Consider the following 18810-nt stretch of genomic DNA (forward strand, 5'->3'; position numbering starts at 1 on the left):
CATTTTCTGCCGAGTCTGCAGCCGGCGTCCACCGCTACAGCACGTTCGTCGTTCCTAGCCACGCGGCGTCTGCCGCCGCCGCGATGCAGCCTTCCGTTAATTTTTTATTTAAATTTCCACTTTCTTCGCCTTCACCCTCTCTCAACTATCTTCATCACATAACCGCAATCATAATTTAACAACTTTAATTACAATGGTCGTCCGTCGAAAACGCTCACGACAGACTGGAAGATTTAGCCGCAATAGCATCACGCCGTGAACGTGCCGGATAATATTTTGGAATGAAAAAATGTAAGTACTATAAATATTATTATGATCGTCGATCACAAGACTGATTATTTTTTATTTTTATAGTAATACTTCATACCTATTTACATTTATGACATTTAACTATATGTAGGTACCTAATAATATCTTCATCGTAACGTGCGTGTTAAAAGTCTTCGAGTATAATTATACATTAAAATGAATGTATAATACGTGTTGGACCATCGTTTAGTATTTTTGATGATTAGGATTTTAGTATGTTTTGTATTTTAGTTAGGTATGCCGTATGCTTGTCACATGCTAAGAACCTACTATTAGTGAAGGAGGTGGTGTGATTTCGATCGTCAGTTTTAGAAAAAGCGTTTTTATAGTTAGGTTAGGTTAATGTAATATAGTAATTATTACGTTGTACCTATATTAAATATATAAGGCATAAATGCAATAATAATGTCAATTATGAGGATAGTAAGGAGAAAATAAGCTCTTAAATAATCTATACTATTATTATAGTGCCGATTTAGAGCCATCCGGCCATTTTGTAAAGGTCTTTTTATTCGACAATTTCAATGACATTTCGAAAAAAATAATTTAAATATTGAATACTAATTCAAAGAAGCTTGCAAGTGATGTCTTATGTCATTATAGGACATAGGTATCATCATAAATAGTTGTTATATCTATAATTATTACAAAATTATACATAAAAAAAATAAACGATGATTTCCCGTGAAACAAAACACTAAGATGATAGCAGTCGTATTTAACTCAGCTAAGAAACTACTTTGTGTAATTTGGAAATTTATCCCGAATAACATACGTATTAATACAAAAAAACAATATATTCTATATCATATCATTTTTAGTTTGTCGATTTAATTAAATCAATTATTACAATTATTTAATATTTATAAATCCGTTACTTTTATAGGTACTTCTAAAACTTTTTATATTAATGATGTCAAGAAATAAATACACAACGACACAGAAAATATTATCTTTGTATCATGTACCTATACAGTTTTTGATATCTTATAACTATGGTCTGTGATTGTTGCCTGTATAAATTGTTCTTTTTTAGCGAGAAACGGTTTCCCAAAACATATTTATGGGTAAATTAGATTACTCTTGTAATATACAATTCATATACAAATAAATCAAAGCTATATTAATTAAAAATTATTTTATGAATTCATGTAATTATCATTTACATTGTTTGTTAATTAACTGTATTTTCAAATTGTATCCACGTCAATAATAAATTGATCATATTCATTATTCTTAGTACATATGCGTAAAAAAAACCTATACAAATTAATCGTGCCTATAAAATACTGTCCACATACCAAACCAAGGCTCTAAATAATTTATTTAACTCTGCATAAAGAGATATTTTTGTCAAAAAAACCAATCTTCGTTTTCTTTTCGAAAGATTTCAATGTTTTATGAAATTTAATTAGGTTGAGACATTACTATTGATACTAGCGATGTTACCTACATTGTTTCATTGTGTAATACACCTAGGTAATTCTAATCTGTAATCCGAGATACGTTGTCACGATAGAAGTTCATTATATAGTTAGAGTTGTATAGTTTTATATAGTGCTTAAAATATAAGTATACCTACTTAAATTCAATAATTTCATAAAATTATATCCATAGAGAGTTCTATAGTGTATTAAAAAACGAAAGATTATTAATAAATATTTATTTGAAAATTACTGTTGACAGAATCTATATAAAGTTACGTTATTTAACTTATAGTCTAAAACAAGAATAACGCTTTCGACGATTTGATTATTTCATTATAGTAAGTTACTATTATTATTATTATATAATAAGTAAATTTGTGAATTTATCGAACGAGCATGATGCAATAGGTACATAAATATCAAAATATTCAGATTATGCAAAACCAAATATGCGGTACAGCAGATTAAGTGCATTTTTTGACTGCCGGTTTTATATAAGTAATAAATAGTATGACTAAATATTAAAATAATTAATTACCTGTATAGTATATATTATATTAATAAATGATATAGTAATATAGCATGTTTATACTTAATATAAATTTGGATATAAATATATAATGACAATAATAGATAAAATAAATAAGATTTAAACTATTGCTTACATCTGTGTGCAAGTATCTTATGAAAAAAATTGGTTTTATATTTTCCATTATAATGTATATTGGATGTTCAATAGCATTTATGTAAGACGTAGGTACTTATTCTTATATAATATATTATATTACATTATATGTATATTAAAAAGTATAGACATTTGTTTGATAATATGTATCATATTATATTATATGATATAAACGTTATATAACGTGCTGAATGTACATTGTACAATGTACAATGTACATATTATATTATTATTATTATTATAAAATCTACTTACTCAGTAGGTACTTATATTTATAAAGGTAAAAAATGTGCTGAACATAATAAAATATTTATAATTTAATTTCACTATGTATGGTATTATATACTAAAATATGATGTATTTTTTTCGAACGATTTTAATAAAATTCTCCCACAGCAAAATGATAATGTAATATAATTGTTATAAACCTACATAATATAGGTACATATATAATAGAAATATACAAAATTGATTACGCATTAAAAATTAAATCGATATACATATATACGGACGTTTAAATTTACTAGGTATGTGTCCCAAACTAAAATATGAGCGATTGATTAAATTTAAATAGGTATGAAATTCTGGTAATAAATAACAATATTCCCGTCTGCTTGCTATTATAAGCAGTTTATTGCAACACATTCCCACGGGACACATTAATCAACGGATATTGATTTCTATTATTGTCAATATTATATTATTATATTATTTTATATTATCTAGCATATTATTATTCGTTCATTTTATATAAAAATTAGCACCCAATCAATTTAAAATAATTAGTTACTACTACTATATCGGGGTTTTAAATTATTCACCGGATATCGCAATTATTATTCGTTTTACGCGTATTTCGTTTTTTTTTTTACTTTGTTTGCGTATTGCTAAATCGAATTTTAGGTGAGACCGCTAAGTGGATTTTATAGCTATGGAAACTTTTTAACAAGGGGTTCGCACTTGACGTAGTATTAAATTAAGGTTGGGGTTAATTTTAGATTTGGCCCCTCCAAATAACATCTTGCGCGCGTGGCTTAAGCTTTTAATGGATCTGTTTAACACGTGAGGGAGCTAATACTTTACCATAAAATATATAACGTTACCCATATTGTACAGTTTGATGGTCTCTATAATAGATGCGTATAAACCTCAAATAATATATCATATACATATACTAGAATTTAAATGAATGGGCCACTAATTGAGGTATTAGTAAAATCCCGAAAACGAAAAAAAATTGTACTCAAAAATGCGTTTTGTAACTCAATGACTGTCAATGACTTTTGGCAATTTATTTTTATTTGATAAGAAAACATTCGTTTTGTTACTTGCCTTTTCATTTTAGATACTTTTTTATGGAATTCGTATTTAATTCATTTTAGTAAATAATTAAAACAAAATTAAAAATGTCTACAGTTATAGAGCCTCTAAGTAACCACGTAAAAACAATTAATTTTATTTAATATGCTATTATATTGTATAAAAAATATAATATATATATAGGTATATTATTTTAATTTACTAAAAAAAAAATGTAATAAAAATTATTAAACTTACGTGGCAGTATTGTATTCTAAATGTTTTGATGTTGTTCACTGAACGTATAGTGAAGTTGGTCGAAATAAACAGTGCTTAATTCTTTTACGTAACTAGGTATATAGAATATGCAAGTATACTACTATTTGGTATAATATGTGCAATCGTATATAATATTATGTTCATAATAATTTTCGTTTTGATCGGTAATGGATAGGTTCTTAATAATGGGATACAATAAATAATAAAAGATAAAACTGTTTGATTCATGATCACGGACTAGGTCAATCTTATCTATAACACTATATATATATATATCAACAATGATTTATATAAATAACCTTGGTGAATGTTTAAAATATTTAACTTAAATTACATAAAAATATTAAACTATACTTTTTCTGAATTCATTAAAATTTTGAAGAGAGGGAGAGGTCAACAATAAAAAATTTCTTTTACAAAAGTATTTATAATAGTAATATTCTTAATAATTAAGAAAAACTAACTTGTGGAAAGACGAGATTAAGAGAATATGTAATACCTACTAAAAGTTTTCTAACAAATCAGTTGAATATTGTTGTTGTAATTCAGAAAGGAATAAGATGAGCAACTGAACAGACTTGAAATTTTATTAAATAAATTTATATGCAATAAATTATAATTGTCAATAATATGATAAAATGTTCAAAATATTTAGACTTTTTTTCTAGGCATTTAAAATTGTCTAATTTATTTCAATTTACTTTCATAAAAATTATATTTTACATTCAAAAAGCTTTAATATTTATTAGTAGGTTCCTGATAAGTCACAAGTTTATTTTATTTATCATGCTTAAAATATTTCAACTTATTATTATGACATGTTCTTTCAAGTTGTATAAATGTTTATATACATATTTTATATTATTAACTATTCGTTATATGATGTAAATGCGTGATAATAAAAGCAAATTATTGATGATAAATGATAATATAATTAGGATTAATACATATAAAAATACAATAAATTTAGTGTTTGAGTGTTTTTTCGTTTATTTTTACTGCAGTTAAAACGTATATATTTATATTAATGTTATATATAAGTAGGTAGGCATAACTTTTGGTATAACCATTTGAAGTACAGATTTTGAAGAGATCCGTCAAAACCAAAAACATTTTTGAAAATGAATTTTATATCCCGTCTGTTTAAGACTTAAGTAGACTTTTCTTGTATTATAATATTGTATCTATATTCCATTATTACAAATGAAAAGTTAATAAATCCATAGTTTTATCCTTGCCTTAAACGCTTTTCCAAGACATATCTAAGATTTTATTTCAAATTGAAGATGGGTGAATGGTAAAATGAATATCAAAATAATAGTACTAATAGTTGAAAATCCAAATATCAACGCTGAATTCAAAATAAAAACATGTGTGAGTAATAATGTTTATTACTCATTATTACATTATTAAAAAAAAAAAAAAAATAAAGATTATTTTTTCAATTAATATTTATAACTGCAATTGAGTAGGTAATGATAATATTGATTTGTTTTATTTTTAGATAACAAAATAGAAACTATTGAGACCTCAGAAATGCAAACGCCTTTCATCCAATTCACCCGCACTCAAGCTCGACTCGGAGTCACGTTGGTGAGACAAAATTAATACATTAGATTATTCGAACAACGATTAACGATAAAACATAATGCAATAATTGTATTAATCTATTATATATTTGCATAGGAAGCTACGCGTAGACTGATGGTAAAATCGGCAAATTAAAGTCAATCGAAGTCGGTCGCACAAACGGTCGTCGGATCCGCCGATCTCAACTACTCAGCTACTATCTATCCGTATCGCGTTCATGGCTATAGTTTATTTTTCGTTCCGAAACATGATAGGTAATCTGAATTGTGAAAAATTTTTATTTAAAAAGTTTAAAAAAAAATACACAGCCATATAATATTATTTATATCTTGGGCACGTGTGCATTATCATTTCGTTTCAATTTAACGCTACTTATAGTTTTAAAAGCTGTAATAGTAGTTTTTGTTTGTTCTCACAACATTATAGTATTCAACCAAGAATAACAAAACGATGAAACATATGACTAACTTTAAGATAAGTGTAAGACAAAAAAGGTCGGTCGGGCGTCTTAATAAGAAAATCCCCCCCTCAAAAAAAAAAATCAAGCAATACGCCGATCGACTTTTCTTTTAGTACGTAAGATTGATTTACGAAGACTGATCTTGTGTTACCCCACTTAAAACTGTTAAATTACCACATAAGTTTATAAACGTAAGTAATATTGTAAATAACACTACGTTTTTAGTAATACGAAAACGTATTGAGTATAGGTACTAATAAGTTATTAATATTATTGTTATTATTTTAACATAAGTATAATTGATATAATATTTTATTGTTTTATACAAAAGCAATGAAATCACAATGTCTTCCATTAAATTAATATTGTCTTATTGATAATAATATTATTGCTAGATTAAGTGTACTGTAACGTATGTACACTGGTAACGTTAAGTATTATTCACGCGTGTGTACGGTACAATATAATATACCTAATAATTGTATTATGTTTACTCGATAGTATAATGACTGTAATGTTTAATTATAATAATTTATTTTTAAGTCTTTTACATTATAGGGTGGTTTAAGTAGGTTATTATAGTATCGTTATTATTTTTTAAATTTAAAATAACTAATGATAATTAATATAAATTATTTTATTTAATAAATACTGGCCCTTTGAACCGGGAGTGACGTTTGACAATAAAAAATACATTAGGTCCACGTGCCAGACATATTATTATTATTATTATTATTATTATTTTTATCATCAATATTATTAATTTTTATGTTTTAGATATAGGTAGTTGTCATTGTATATTTTATAATTATTATTATTACGATTATCAATATAGGTATAATGCATATTGTCATTATATTTGAGCCGTATATTACTATTATGTTTGGTAATAAGTAAAATAAAATGTTTAAAATAAAATCACAATTTTAATCTGAAATTCGCATAATAGTTCATGATACTCCCACGTTTTAAAACAACCTTTGCCGAGCTGTGAGTATAATATTCAATACAAAAAAATTTAATTTAAAATCCCAAATAGTGTATGGACCTTTTGAAAAATATCATACTTCACAATTCACATTTTAGAACATTTATTCACATCAAATTTAAAGATTAACTAGTAAATTTCTAAAAACCAATATTTTTAAATGCCTATTTCAAAATAGGTACATTAAAAAAAAAATAAAGATAAAAAATGAAAAATAATTTTTGAAATGTATTTAAAAAAAAAATAATAATTTTAAACTAAACATAATATAGAAAAATGAACCTTAATAATTATCTCAACTAATTAATCGTAACGGTGTTTTGGTAAACAACAGTATGTAGGTGATAAAAAGTATTTTTATAAAACAATGATTGATAAAAATTTACATAAGATTCCACAAAAACTACATAAAAGTTGTAAAATAAATAGAAAATAAAATCGCAATATTTTTTATAGTAAAATCAAAAACTTTTGCCACAGATTTACAATAATAATTATAATTTCTAACTATGCACGCCGATATGCACCTATATTCCATTATTTTATTATATCATCTGGCACAAGTGATTTAAACTCAATTTTTTCATCTTATCCCACAAACTCCATTTATTTAGGGCACCCTCATGAAAAAAATTCGAGACGAAGGGATCTTCAAAATATCCATTACATTCTTCCCTGGCATATCTCAAATCTTAATGCTTGTAGAAGCTTCCAGAAACGTTTAAAGTATTAAGTATACCATTCTCAGTTATATTATTATGTAATTTGAAAATAATAATATTCTATTGCCATTTATAGGTACCTTGTATATGATGAATGTAAATCTATATGACATAGATAATAGATAATTTTATTTATTTCATTGTAAAAACTTACTTAATAATTGAACATAATATTGTTAAGCACACAGTGTTAAAATTTAAAATTTGTGGTTTGTGCGTTCACAATTAATAAATATTATTGTATCGATTAATGACTGGTGTTTGTATGATGATAAATAATGATCACGATAAGTAATGATATTCGAGGCAATGAATTGAATGCCATACAAATCTATTAAAAAAAAAAATAAAAAACCTAACATAATACCTACCTATTATGATTTTTTAATTTCATTAATGAAAATATTGTTGATAGGGAAAAATTTGTATAAATAAATAGTTGTTTTCAATAATAAGATAATACCTAGATACTAATTTAAAATAATTATGTTATTTATAAATTTTATTCAACCAATAATGCTTTTAAAAAAATAGTAGGTAGAATTTTAAATTAACATGACTATTTGTATAAATTAATAATCAATGCTTAAATACAAAATCATGTTAAAAAGTATAAATATATTATGACTGCAGTATCTAGATATGTTTAAAATAACCAATATGTAATATTTTATTTAGAATAAAATAATTTGTATTATAATTAATATGATTTCTGAATAAAATCATTAAATATGGTAAATTCATAAAATTCGTAGATGTGATCAAAGCTAATAAATACCTATATAATAATAATGAGGGCTTGGATTTGTAAGAAAATTGCAAATTTTTATGTATAAAATATACCTACTTAAAACTAAATTGTTGAGCGCTAAAATTTATACTTGTATAAATATTCATATTTCTAAATAATTGCATATAAATTGCCTATTTTTAAAATTTGTTCTACTTTAAACAGCAGTATACACTAATATTGTACTACGTTATGTCATTATGTAAGAAAAGTTTTTAAGTACAAAAATATGCAACGAAATAATCTGATAATCGTAGAAGTGTTAAACTTGAAAATCTTAAGTTAAATTTTTGTATAATTTTATAAAAATATATATTTATAAACTCAATAATGACTTATAATGTATTTATAATTTACGCATTTTAAGCATACTAATCCAGGTCCTATAATTACAATTATTAAACAATTACTAATTTATTTTTGAACCTTTTGTTCAATACTTCAATTTAAGAAAAATTCTAAAAATACACGACGTGATCTTGAATATAACATGTAACAATATAAGTAACATCTAAAAATAAAGTAATAATATTAAATAAATCAGGAAAATGTAAATGAGTTCTTTAAATAACATCACACATTACATTCATACAATACCCAGTCACGTAGTTATACTAATATATATATACATGTATGATATTAATAATACATCAAACTAACTATATTATGTTTCTAAGTGTTGATTTGTTCAATTGTTTTAAAACAAATTCTATTTATTTATTACAATAATAGTACCTTCTAAGTTAATTCATCGTGTCGATAGTAAGTTCTGTTAGAAGAAATATAATATTATGCTTATATGTACTTACAAACTTATTTTTCTTTCTTATACAGTTATATGCATAACTGTAGTAATACATCATATTATTATTATACTATAGAAACCAATTAAATGTTTAACGTCATCAATCATTATGCTGTAATAAACCTATACAATATACTATACAAACAATATTATATTCTGCTTATAGTATTACCATAGATCTTTTACTCATAGACCGGTCCATCGTATACTAAATACATTAATAGTTGCAAGCTGACATAGCGCAATGATATCCGTAGTAAATAGGTTACCCATCCCTATTTATACGATAATTTTTGTACTGTATCAGAGTAACTCAGAAACCGAAAACCTATCATGACACGGTGAAAACGTGAAGAGAGCCGGTCTATGAGTAAAAGGTCTATGAGTATTACAGATACAATTATTATAATAATATTATCGATTAAATAAATGAAATACTAGTATTATTATCTATGGTTCAATATTTTAGATGGTTTGTTTACTATTGTTCATTATCCTATACGACTTAAATAGTCAGATGTCTAATTTATATTGTTGTACAATTTCCCACGTCCAAGTACATATTAGTATGTATCATCCTGCTTTTGTCATTCCAAGAAATCCCTATACTTTCCCCTAAGACTAAATTATTAGTAAAAAAAAGACAAGCTAGATTTTATAAGTACATGCTGTCGTAGGTATACGCAGATCGCTTTAGAGTTTAGACTTACACTATTTAAATTGCACAATAATAATTAAAGTTTAACAATTTATTCACTGTTTTGTCCAACAGTGTTACAGGTGACCGCATCAAGTGACCACCCCTGAAAGACCATAGGTAAATCGTCTATTCCTATAACTTATATAGTATATACTATTGTTATTTAACCTAGTTTAAACTATGCTACATCTACAAAAACTTACTAATTAAGCATAAGCCTTAATATTATATACATGTTTACTCAACCTAGTTAATAGCTTTAATATCAATAATGTTTACATTTAAATATTATACATGATAGGTACAACAATGCTCTATTCATAAATTTTCTAACACTCCCTATACAATCGCCCATAGCTTTTCTATAGCCGGAGTCATCTTATTATATAATGATTACCTACGCCAGCACTAAATTAGATATAGTTACAATTTAATAATACTTTCAGCCTATGATCTAAGTCGGTTTTTTTCTATAATATGGTTTCTAATAAAGGTCGGATTGTCAGAGACTATACATATTATTAGCAAAATATATTCTACTGCTAGGTAATGAAAATCATTACAGGTGTGCACATGCCATATTCGATTTTCATAATATGAGTAAGTACTTCAATACTATGAAAGTATGAACACGTTGAAATAAAAGCGATTAAATAAGAAACACTTTAAAAACGTCGCAAACATATTATCGATTTTCTATAAAATAGGTTTTTACTTGACAGTTATTGATTTTTAAAAGTGTGGTATATTGTTGTCAGAGTTAGAATGTGTTTTAAACAAATTATTTTAATATGTGTTTAAAACATTTTATACAAAAAACGTTAAAAATGTTTTTAAAAAACATAAAATTGTATCCTAATTTGTTTTATAAAATTTACATTTTGTTAGTAAATCATGTTATATACGACCTTGGTGGCCACGGTGCAGAATATTCAAGAATGAGGTATAATCACTAAGTATAATCAATGATAATACTTAAAACAAAGCATTGAAATACATTTTTTTTTTTTAAATACAAATTGTTTAAAACGTTATGAAAAATAAAAACATTTAAAAATAAATAAATAAAACATTTGTTTTGTCAAATGAAAAATTTATTTTTTTTCTAACACTGATGATTATTATGTATTATTTATTTGATACCTATGACATATTATCAGCCTTAGTAGTATTCCGATTACAGAATTCGGAACACTTTAATAATACTGTTTCTCAAAATTATTTAATTCCCTATCCTAAAAAGTAAGACCTTTATTCAGAGTACTTTTTAATACCTAATGAAATTATTTATTTTTATTTTCTTATTTAATATATCTAATTTAATTAAATCATTTTAGATAAGAAAATAAAACAAAATTTTTATGTAGAGAATCTATATAAAAATACAAACGATCTAATATGTTTTAACATTGGTATAATTTAGTACCTATACTAAAATTATTTTAAAATTTTAAATACTTTATCCGGAGGCAAAGGAGTCAGTTGCCGTAGACTGCAATTATTTAGGATAGGAAAACTTGTTTAACTGCGAAAACAATAGTTTTCTAATGTATTTTAATGTTTAAGAAAAAATATTAATTATTGAAAAATGTACTCTGCAATAATAGGTAATATAGTGATATGGTATTAGGTACTATACCAGGGGTCGGCAAGTAATTTCTATTGGAATCCTAAAGATTAAAATAATAGGTAAATCATGAGGTTCAGTGAAAAAAATCCTTTTCAAATCTTTATATTTTAAAAATAGCAGTACAAAAATAAAAATAAATATTTAGTTATTACAATTATTTTTTATTAAAAATTACAATATTAGAAGTATGAAAATAAAAAAAATTATCTAGTTATTACAGTAAATTTAGATTTTAGATTATAAAATTACAATATTAGGTAAATTATTATACAATAATAACAGTAATAATATACCATGAAATTTAATTGGCGAATGTACACGTACTACATCGTTAACTAAATTGTTATTTAGAAAATATGGATTACAGACAAATAATATAACTATTTCAATGGATAGCAACGATAAGCAATAAATGTAATTTTACGCCGTCGGTATGTTTGATATTTGGCATTGTCGCGACTCGACTGTCGGCCGATAACATCATAATAAAACCGATTATTATCTGCCCGATAAAATATTTGCAATGAATTATGAGACAACTGTAATCAGGGTTGGATCGAGGGGAGGGCTATGTGGCTTTGTGGGGAGTTTTTTGGTACAAGAAAGCAGACAGAATTATAAAATATTGATGTAAACGTTTAAAAGGCAAAAGTCGTAATCTACCACCATATAGCTTATACACGCATATTGTGTGAAAATTGACTGAAAAAAAATAATTAACTAAATTAATATAAAAATATTTTTGATTTTTATCACTAATTAGGTACACGAATAAGTTACCTTTGTACTATTAATAAATAATATAATCCATACATATATTTTAGTAATAAAATAATATTACTATAGAAGTAGGTATCATAGCTAAATATTCTAGATATAGTTACTAAAACATTGAAGGTACCTAAGTGTTAAATGTTACTAACAAATAACAATTAAATTGGAATTTGGTTTTGAAAAATGTTTAAATGCTAAGCAACAATGCCATACCAGTGTTGAGAATTGAAGATTATCTAAACAAATTATCTTGATATATATCTATATTAAATAAAAGTACCTACCTATAATATGCTATATGCTATTGAAACATGATTGAAAAATATACTTACCAAATAAAATAACACTAATAACCGTAAATATTAAATTATTTAATAATATCAATAACACAATGAAAAATAAATATAACATTTTCAATAATTAGATATCGAGTAATTTCAAAGACGTACATCTTTAATATTACAATTATGTATTTTTCAAAATAAGATAATGTGTAACACAATTGCGTTAGTATGTAACTGCCATTTAGTGACAATTTAGAAAAGTAACTTTGACCGCTTTTATTTTTCGCATTAACAAATTTCATAATAAAAAAGTTTCATATCAAGCAACGTTTCTCAAACTGTGATCCGCGTACCTCTAAGGATACACACGTATATTGAAAATACTATATACAGTGGTCGCCACTTATTGGACTCATTCGTCAAAGCGGTTAGACTAGGTAAAGTTACATATGTCCTAATTGATAAGGAATATACTTAGATACAATTATGACAAAAAGTAAAAAGCAATTTGTAAAATAAATATAATTAATTAAAGTTGATTATTCTTGTAAAAAAATTTAACAAAAATATAATTTATTTATGTGTAATAAATACAATAATTGTAATATATACCATTGTTAAAATTGTCTCTTAAGTACCTACTTGCTATGCAATGGTTAATTTAGTTTGATTTTAAAAATACTAACCTTATTATATCTCGGTACCACAAAAGAAAAAAAAAGAGTTATTGGTATCCTAGCAAATAGGTACTAGATATTTTTAAATGGAAATTATTTAAATGATTGATTGAATCATCAAGAGAAATATTTCCATACCTAATTTCCAGTGGCGGCACGTAGATGGGACGATGGGGCGATCGCCCCCCTTCTAAAATTACCTATCATTTATTACTAATTTATAAGTTTAATATCAAATTTCAAATTTATTTTGTCAACAACTCAAAAATAAAAGTTCTGTTTCCTATATTTACATTAATAAATATTATGAAAACATTATCAGATAATGGGAATTTAAAAATAAATTATTCAACACTGTAGCGTTTGTAGCTTCTGAGAATCGATAACCAATAACAATTTTCCGGCACCTGCAAGCAGCGAATGCGATGCTTGGGCATTTTTAAAAGTCGCTCGTTATAACTATGATCGGAATACAAAAACTAAGAAGGGGGAACACAATAATAATACTGCCGCCGCGCCGGGGCGATGATTTTAATCGGCTGATATGTGTACGGATTTCGAACTTGCGTGTGTTTATTATTTACTTTGTGCGGTCGTGACATAATAACTAAATAATATGTATAATAATTTATATGTACCTATTAAATGGATTTAATTAATAAACTATTATTTATATTATTTGTGTTCGATACTTTCCATAAATAAGCAATTTTATATCGCCCTCCCACTTTCAAAGCACACGAGCCGCCACTGCTAATTTCACCAGAGTTGAAATTATATTAAATTTTTAATTATTTAGTCTCTAAATAAACAATATGGCTGTACTTATATAATATTATATCATATAGACATACAGCGCAAATTATAAAGATATAATAATATTAAAATATTATATGAATAAATTATAAAATAGGTATTATTATTTTATTATTACTTTCATTCTAAAATTTGACCATCACGGTATATTATTACACAAATTCAACTCAAAACATTGTTTTTATGTTTTCTAACTTGAGCTACAAATTTTTTTTTTTGTACCTATTTTGATTGTATTTAATAATAACATACCTACCATTCAATAGTTAAAAATTAATGTGAATTAAACTAAACTTTACTATCGTTATTTATTACTTACTTAGTTTGTTGAAAATGTGATTGGTATATTGATGTGTGTATATTTGAAACCCAGTGTATAAGATGGAACTTCTAAGTTTTAACATTCAAAAAAAAAAATAAATAATGTCTTGTATAAGCTTTTAAGAAAACTAAATACATTATCCTATATTCCTAAAAACCAAGAGAACTAGATGATGTGGTCATGCATGAAAATCCAAAATTAATAAATAAAAAAGGAAAAAACTGAAATTATACAGTATACATACAACTTTGTGGGACAGAAATGTGGTAGTCGAACATTTGACAGAGATAGATGGACAAGATTATTGTGGAGGTTAATATAATGATTTTTATTAATATGATAAAGTTTCTCTTCAAGCATCTAATTGTTATAATGATATCAAGTTAGAAATTAAAACAATTAATTATTAGTAATTACGCATTATTATACTTGTAACATAATGTTACTATTATTATTTACACATCACAATATTTTTTTAGTATTCAGAAACAAGACAGTTATAGTGATCGCCAGGACACTGGGACCGTTACAACATAGCACGTTCCTGGTTGAGCTTGAGTTAGTGGTGAGAAAAGTAAGTGATTGTTAATTAAAACACTTGATGTTTTAATTATAATATAGACAGTTACTTAATTAATTTAAATAACAAAATACAAAATTAAATAGCTTACTACAATCCTATAGCTAATAAACTGGGAATGACTGTAAACTCAATGTGACTGTAACAAAGTCCACAATGAGCAATAGTCTTACACACAGAGATAATAGCTAGTCTAAAATTGAAACTTTATAATGGAAGTAACATGTTATTTTTGTAAATTTTATTGGATAACAGGCCATTTAATATAAATAAACGCTGGGATATTAACAAGCGAGGGATAAAATCCCTAGTATAATTATATTCCAGTTAACATGTCTTATTTTAATAGTGGCTGTTAACAGCTTACAGTTTTTTGAAAACACTTAAATTATTGTTATTGTATACCCTATTAACATAACAATAGAATATGAATTATTACAACTAGTGATGATAATAATCAAAATATAAATAGTCAAATTACCGAATGTGATTCATTTGAATGAATTATGATTTACATTTATTGAAGTGGTTATATACATAATTTAATGATATATTATTTGTACAAAGTTTATTATCAATACAACAGTCAAAACTATAATACTGATAAAAAATTATTCATTACTCTCAGCTTTTAACAAAAGTTAATACCAATACAAAATGTTAACTTAGATGATACTATAATAATGTTTGTATAGCTACTAGTGTTGATATTTGACATTATTATTAATTAATGTACTTTTTGATGTATTGTATCACACAATTTATTGATATTGTTAATATAATTTTAATAAATGTATAAATACTGTTATTTATTTTTATTATTTTTATTCCCATCACTAATTACAACTTAGTGATCTAATCATATATAATATATATATATATATATATATTATTTATATTTGACTTTTTAGGAAGTAAGAATGTGATATCATAAAAAAATACACAAAAATTAAAATTATAACTCATTATTAAGGGCAAAATCATAAAAAGTTATGATATACAAGTATTATGCATTATTATACTTTGTTTATTATAATAATCAATAATACTAACATTGCTAACAATCATGAGTAAAATAATTCAATAATTCATAAACTAATTCAATTATCTAAACTAATCTAATGTATTATTTGTTAATTTAATAAGAGATAATAATTATTTCATTATAGTTTAGAAACGGTTTTACTTCAAGAGTATATTTTATATTTATTAGTAAATTATCTATTATACTAAATGTTCATAAAAATAAAAAATAAAATAAAATTTGTTGGTAGATCACTGATAAAAATAAAGATTACATATACAAGTAAAGTTACTAAAAAGTAAACAATGTTCATGGCAGACATTTTATGATTGTTCTAATTTACTTATACTAATAGCATCAGTAAAATAATTCATAAATTTAATTTACAACTTATTATCATTTCTTAATTAATTTATGCACTTATTATTCAGAAAAATAAAATACCTTAAAAATAATTAAGTACTATTTAGTAGTAAGAATTTAGGAAGAGTTCATTTTTTTCAGACGAGCACGGCGTTGTTTGGTATATCTGATCCATTCTTTGATTATTAAATTAACAAACTCCTTTGAAACAGTTTTGAATTTGCTTTTTGTTATATCTAAAAAAAAGTGTATTTAAATATAACAATAAATATACTTGTAACAAATAATTTTTTAATATGTGATTAGGTTATGACTTAATCTTAAACCACCGAGATACTTACCAAAAATAACTTGAACAAGTGTTAAATTTCTAATTTGAAAATTTCCTCCAAATCCACACCAAGAATAGCGACTTGCTAAACTATACGTAAACAATCTACGTAAAAGTGTTCTAACAAAGTATTTTTGATCTGATTTACACAAACATTTAAGATTAGATTTAGGTGTAATATATGCAATCTGTGAACAATAAATATTTTCCAATAAAATAAATGCTCACAATATGTTACACATTTTTAATAATATTAACTTGGTTAGCTTATTATTTTTTTTATGTTTTAATTAAATATAAACAATAGCTATTTTAGTAAGAAAACAAAGCTTATTGATTTAATGAGAAAGACTTAGTACCACTATAAATTTAAAATTAAAATTAAAAATATATTAAGTATTTCAAACAATCATAACGCCCTGTGCTAACTTTGGGAAATATTTTGAGTAGTGTCCTAGGTATGTGATAATTATAACAATAAAAAAAAAAATGTTTAATAACTTACAAACTTTTTCTTAAAACAATCATCTAATAGCCTTGATTCTAGGTCAAAAACATCGTCTACTTCTGTCAATGGAAATAAATATAAAAATTCATCATCGTCCATTTTTGTTGGTTTTCTTTCAGGAGATTGTTCGACATTAAATATTTTTGCAAAATAGTCCAAATTTGTATCTATTCTTTTCATACATTGCCAAATACTGTTAACAGATGTATCAACATACTCATTTGTATCTGAAAAGTAAGTAATATACAAAAGTATAAATATTATACAGGCATATTAAGTCATTCAGGTACCTACCATTATCCATGTTATCTTTGAGTAAAATAATACTGGATCCCGAATCCTTCAAATTGTTCTGTGTAAAACTTTCCATACTGCTAAAAGACACGTGAGAACGGGCTAGGAAAGGTAGATATACATACAGCAAATCGCCTTTAAATTGGAATAATACTTTTGGTACTCTGTAAGCAATACGATTTGGTTCTATGATAACGGAGGAATCGGTAGAATGCAACTCAAATCGCAATGGTCTTGTGTTATATAATTTAATGTTAGTTAATGCTTTGAGGAGACTGTTATCAAACCTGTAGAGTATCGCGAATTCCTCGTACGGTTGAACGCGGCTGTTGTGTACAAATGTTATCGAGTAAATAATGAAATGTATTGCTCGTGCTCTCAAAACAGTCAAAACGTAAGAAGTTGATGATAATAACACGAAAAACTGAATAATTAAACCATGACAAAATAGATCTATTTCGTCATAAACCAAACGATGTTACAATTATTTACGTAAACCACTGAGATAGATGAGATATGCTGGAGCGCGAACTCGACCATGGTTGAAAAATACAGGTTATTGCATATCGTCAAAAATTGTTATCATCAGATACCAAAATATGGCTACGTAAAGGGATATCACAAATTACAATATTTCTTATCATGAAAAATACGCTGGCCTCATGAACTAAGATATAATGGACTGGTATCGAGTGCAATATCTGTGAGCCGAAAATTTTACGCGAGCGAGGAGTGCAGGGGGTTAAAAAAATCCGAATGATTTTAGCGCTCTCTATATAATTTATATACTTTTGTATACTAAAATAATATAAAAAAAAAAATGTAGATGGCGTTGGAATCATTCGGATTTTATTTTTCATAACATTTGATGCTCGGTCCCTCCTACTCCCCCAGCCAATTCGATGCCAGTCCATTATATCTTAGTCCGTGGCTGGCCTAAAAATTAGCCGGCATAATATATACTTAATTATTGTTATTATTATTATTATATTGACTCCCTTTACACTGCCATTTTTGTTTTTATCATCAAATATTTGAAAGAGAAGGGGTGTATATATGCAATAACCCTGTGTATTTTAACCATGGACTCGGCCGTAAAAACGAGCCGTTGCATTTGACATTACCCCCACCATCGAAGGGCAAAATATTTCAT

At 25.4% G+C, this 18810-nt stretch overlaps 2 protein-coding genes and 1 long non-coding RNA gene across 5 annotated transcripts in view; 1 reads left to right on the forward strand and 2 right to left on the reverse strand.

The window, feature by feature from the left end:
- Positions 1-4099, reverse strand: part of LOC114126474 (glutamate decarboxylase) — a 96851-nt gene extending 92752 nt beyond the window's left edge. The window contains exon 1 of the mRNA XM_027990431.2: positions 3979-4099. The gene's annotated coding sequence lies outside the window, so the exon portion shown is untranslated. The remainder of the gene's footprint in view (positions 1-3978) is intronic.
- On the forward strand, positions 6-15051 carry LOC114126476 (uncharacterized). 2 transcript variants are annotated; one of them, XR_007606356.1, is made up of 4 exons: positions 6-291; positions 5504-5592; positions 5686-5843; positions 15037-15051. It is a non-coding gene; the product is annotated as an uncharacterized LOC114126476 (long non-coding RNA). The 2 variants fall into 2 exon arrangements; XR_003592595.2 differs by lacking the exon at positions 15037-15051 and having other exon boundaries at positions 10-291; positions 5686-9803.
- Positions 15052-16411: 1360 nt separating this feature from the next.
- On the reverse strand, positions 16412-18180 carry LOC114126472 (uncharacterized). 2 transcript variants are annotated; one of them, XM_050206534.1, is made up of 5 exons: positions 17945-18180; positions 17658-17821; positions 17361-17590; positions 16866-17043; positions 16412-16760 (listed from the first exon to the last, which is right to left on the reverse strand). In XM_050206534.1, the coding sequence occupies exons 2-5, from the start codon at positions 17731-17733 to the stop codon at positions 16642-16644; spliced, it is 603 nt and encodes a 200-aa protein (XP_050062491.1). In that variant the 5' UTR covers positions 17734-17821; positions 17945-18180; the 3' UTR covers positions 16412-16641. The 2 variants fall into 2 exon arrangements, with proteins under 2 accessions (XP_050062491.1, XP_027846227.2); XM_027990426.2 differs by lacking the exon at positions 17945-18180 and having other exon boundaries at positions 17658-17842.
- Between the last annotated feature and the right edge of the window lie 630 nt (positions 18181-18810).

This window comes from Aphis gossypii, chromosome X, assembly GCF_020184175.1.
Source record: "Aphis gossypii isolate Hap1 chromosome X, ASM2018417v2, whole genome shotgun sequence".
Classification (NCBI taxonomy): Eukaryota; Metazoa; Arthropoda; class Insecta; order Hemiptera; family Aphididae; genus Aphis; species Aphis gossypii.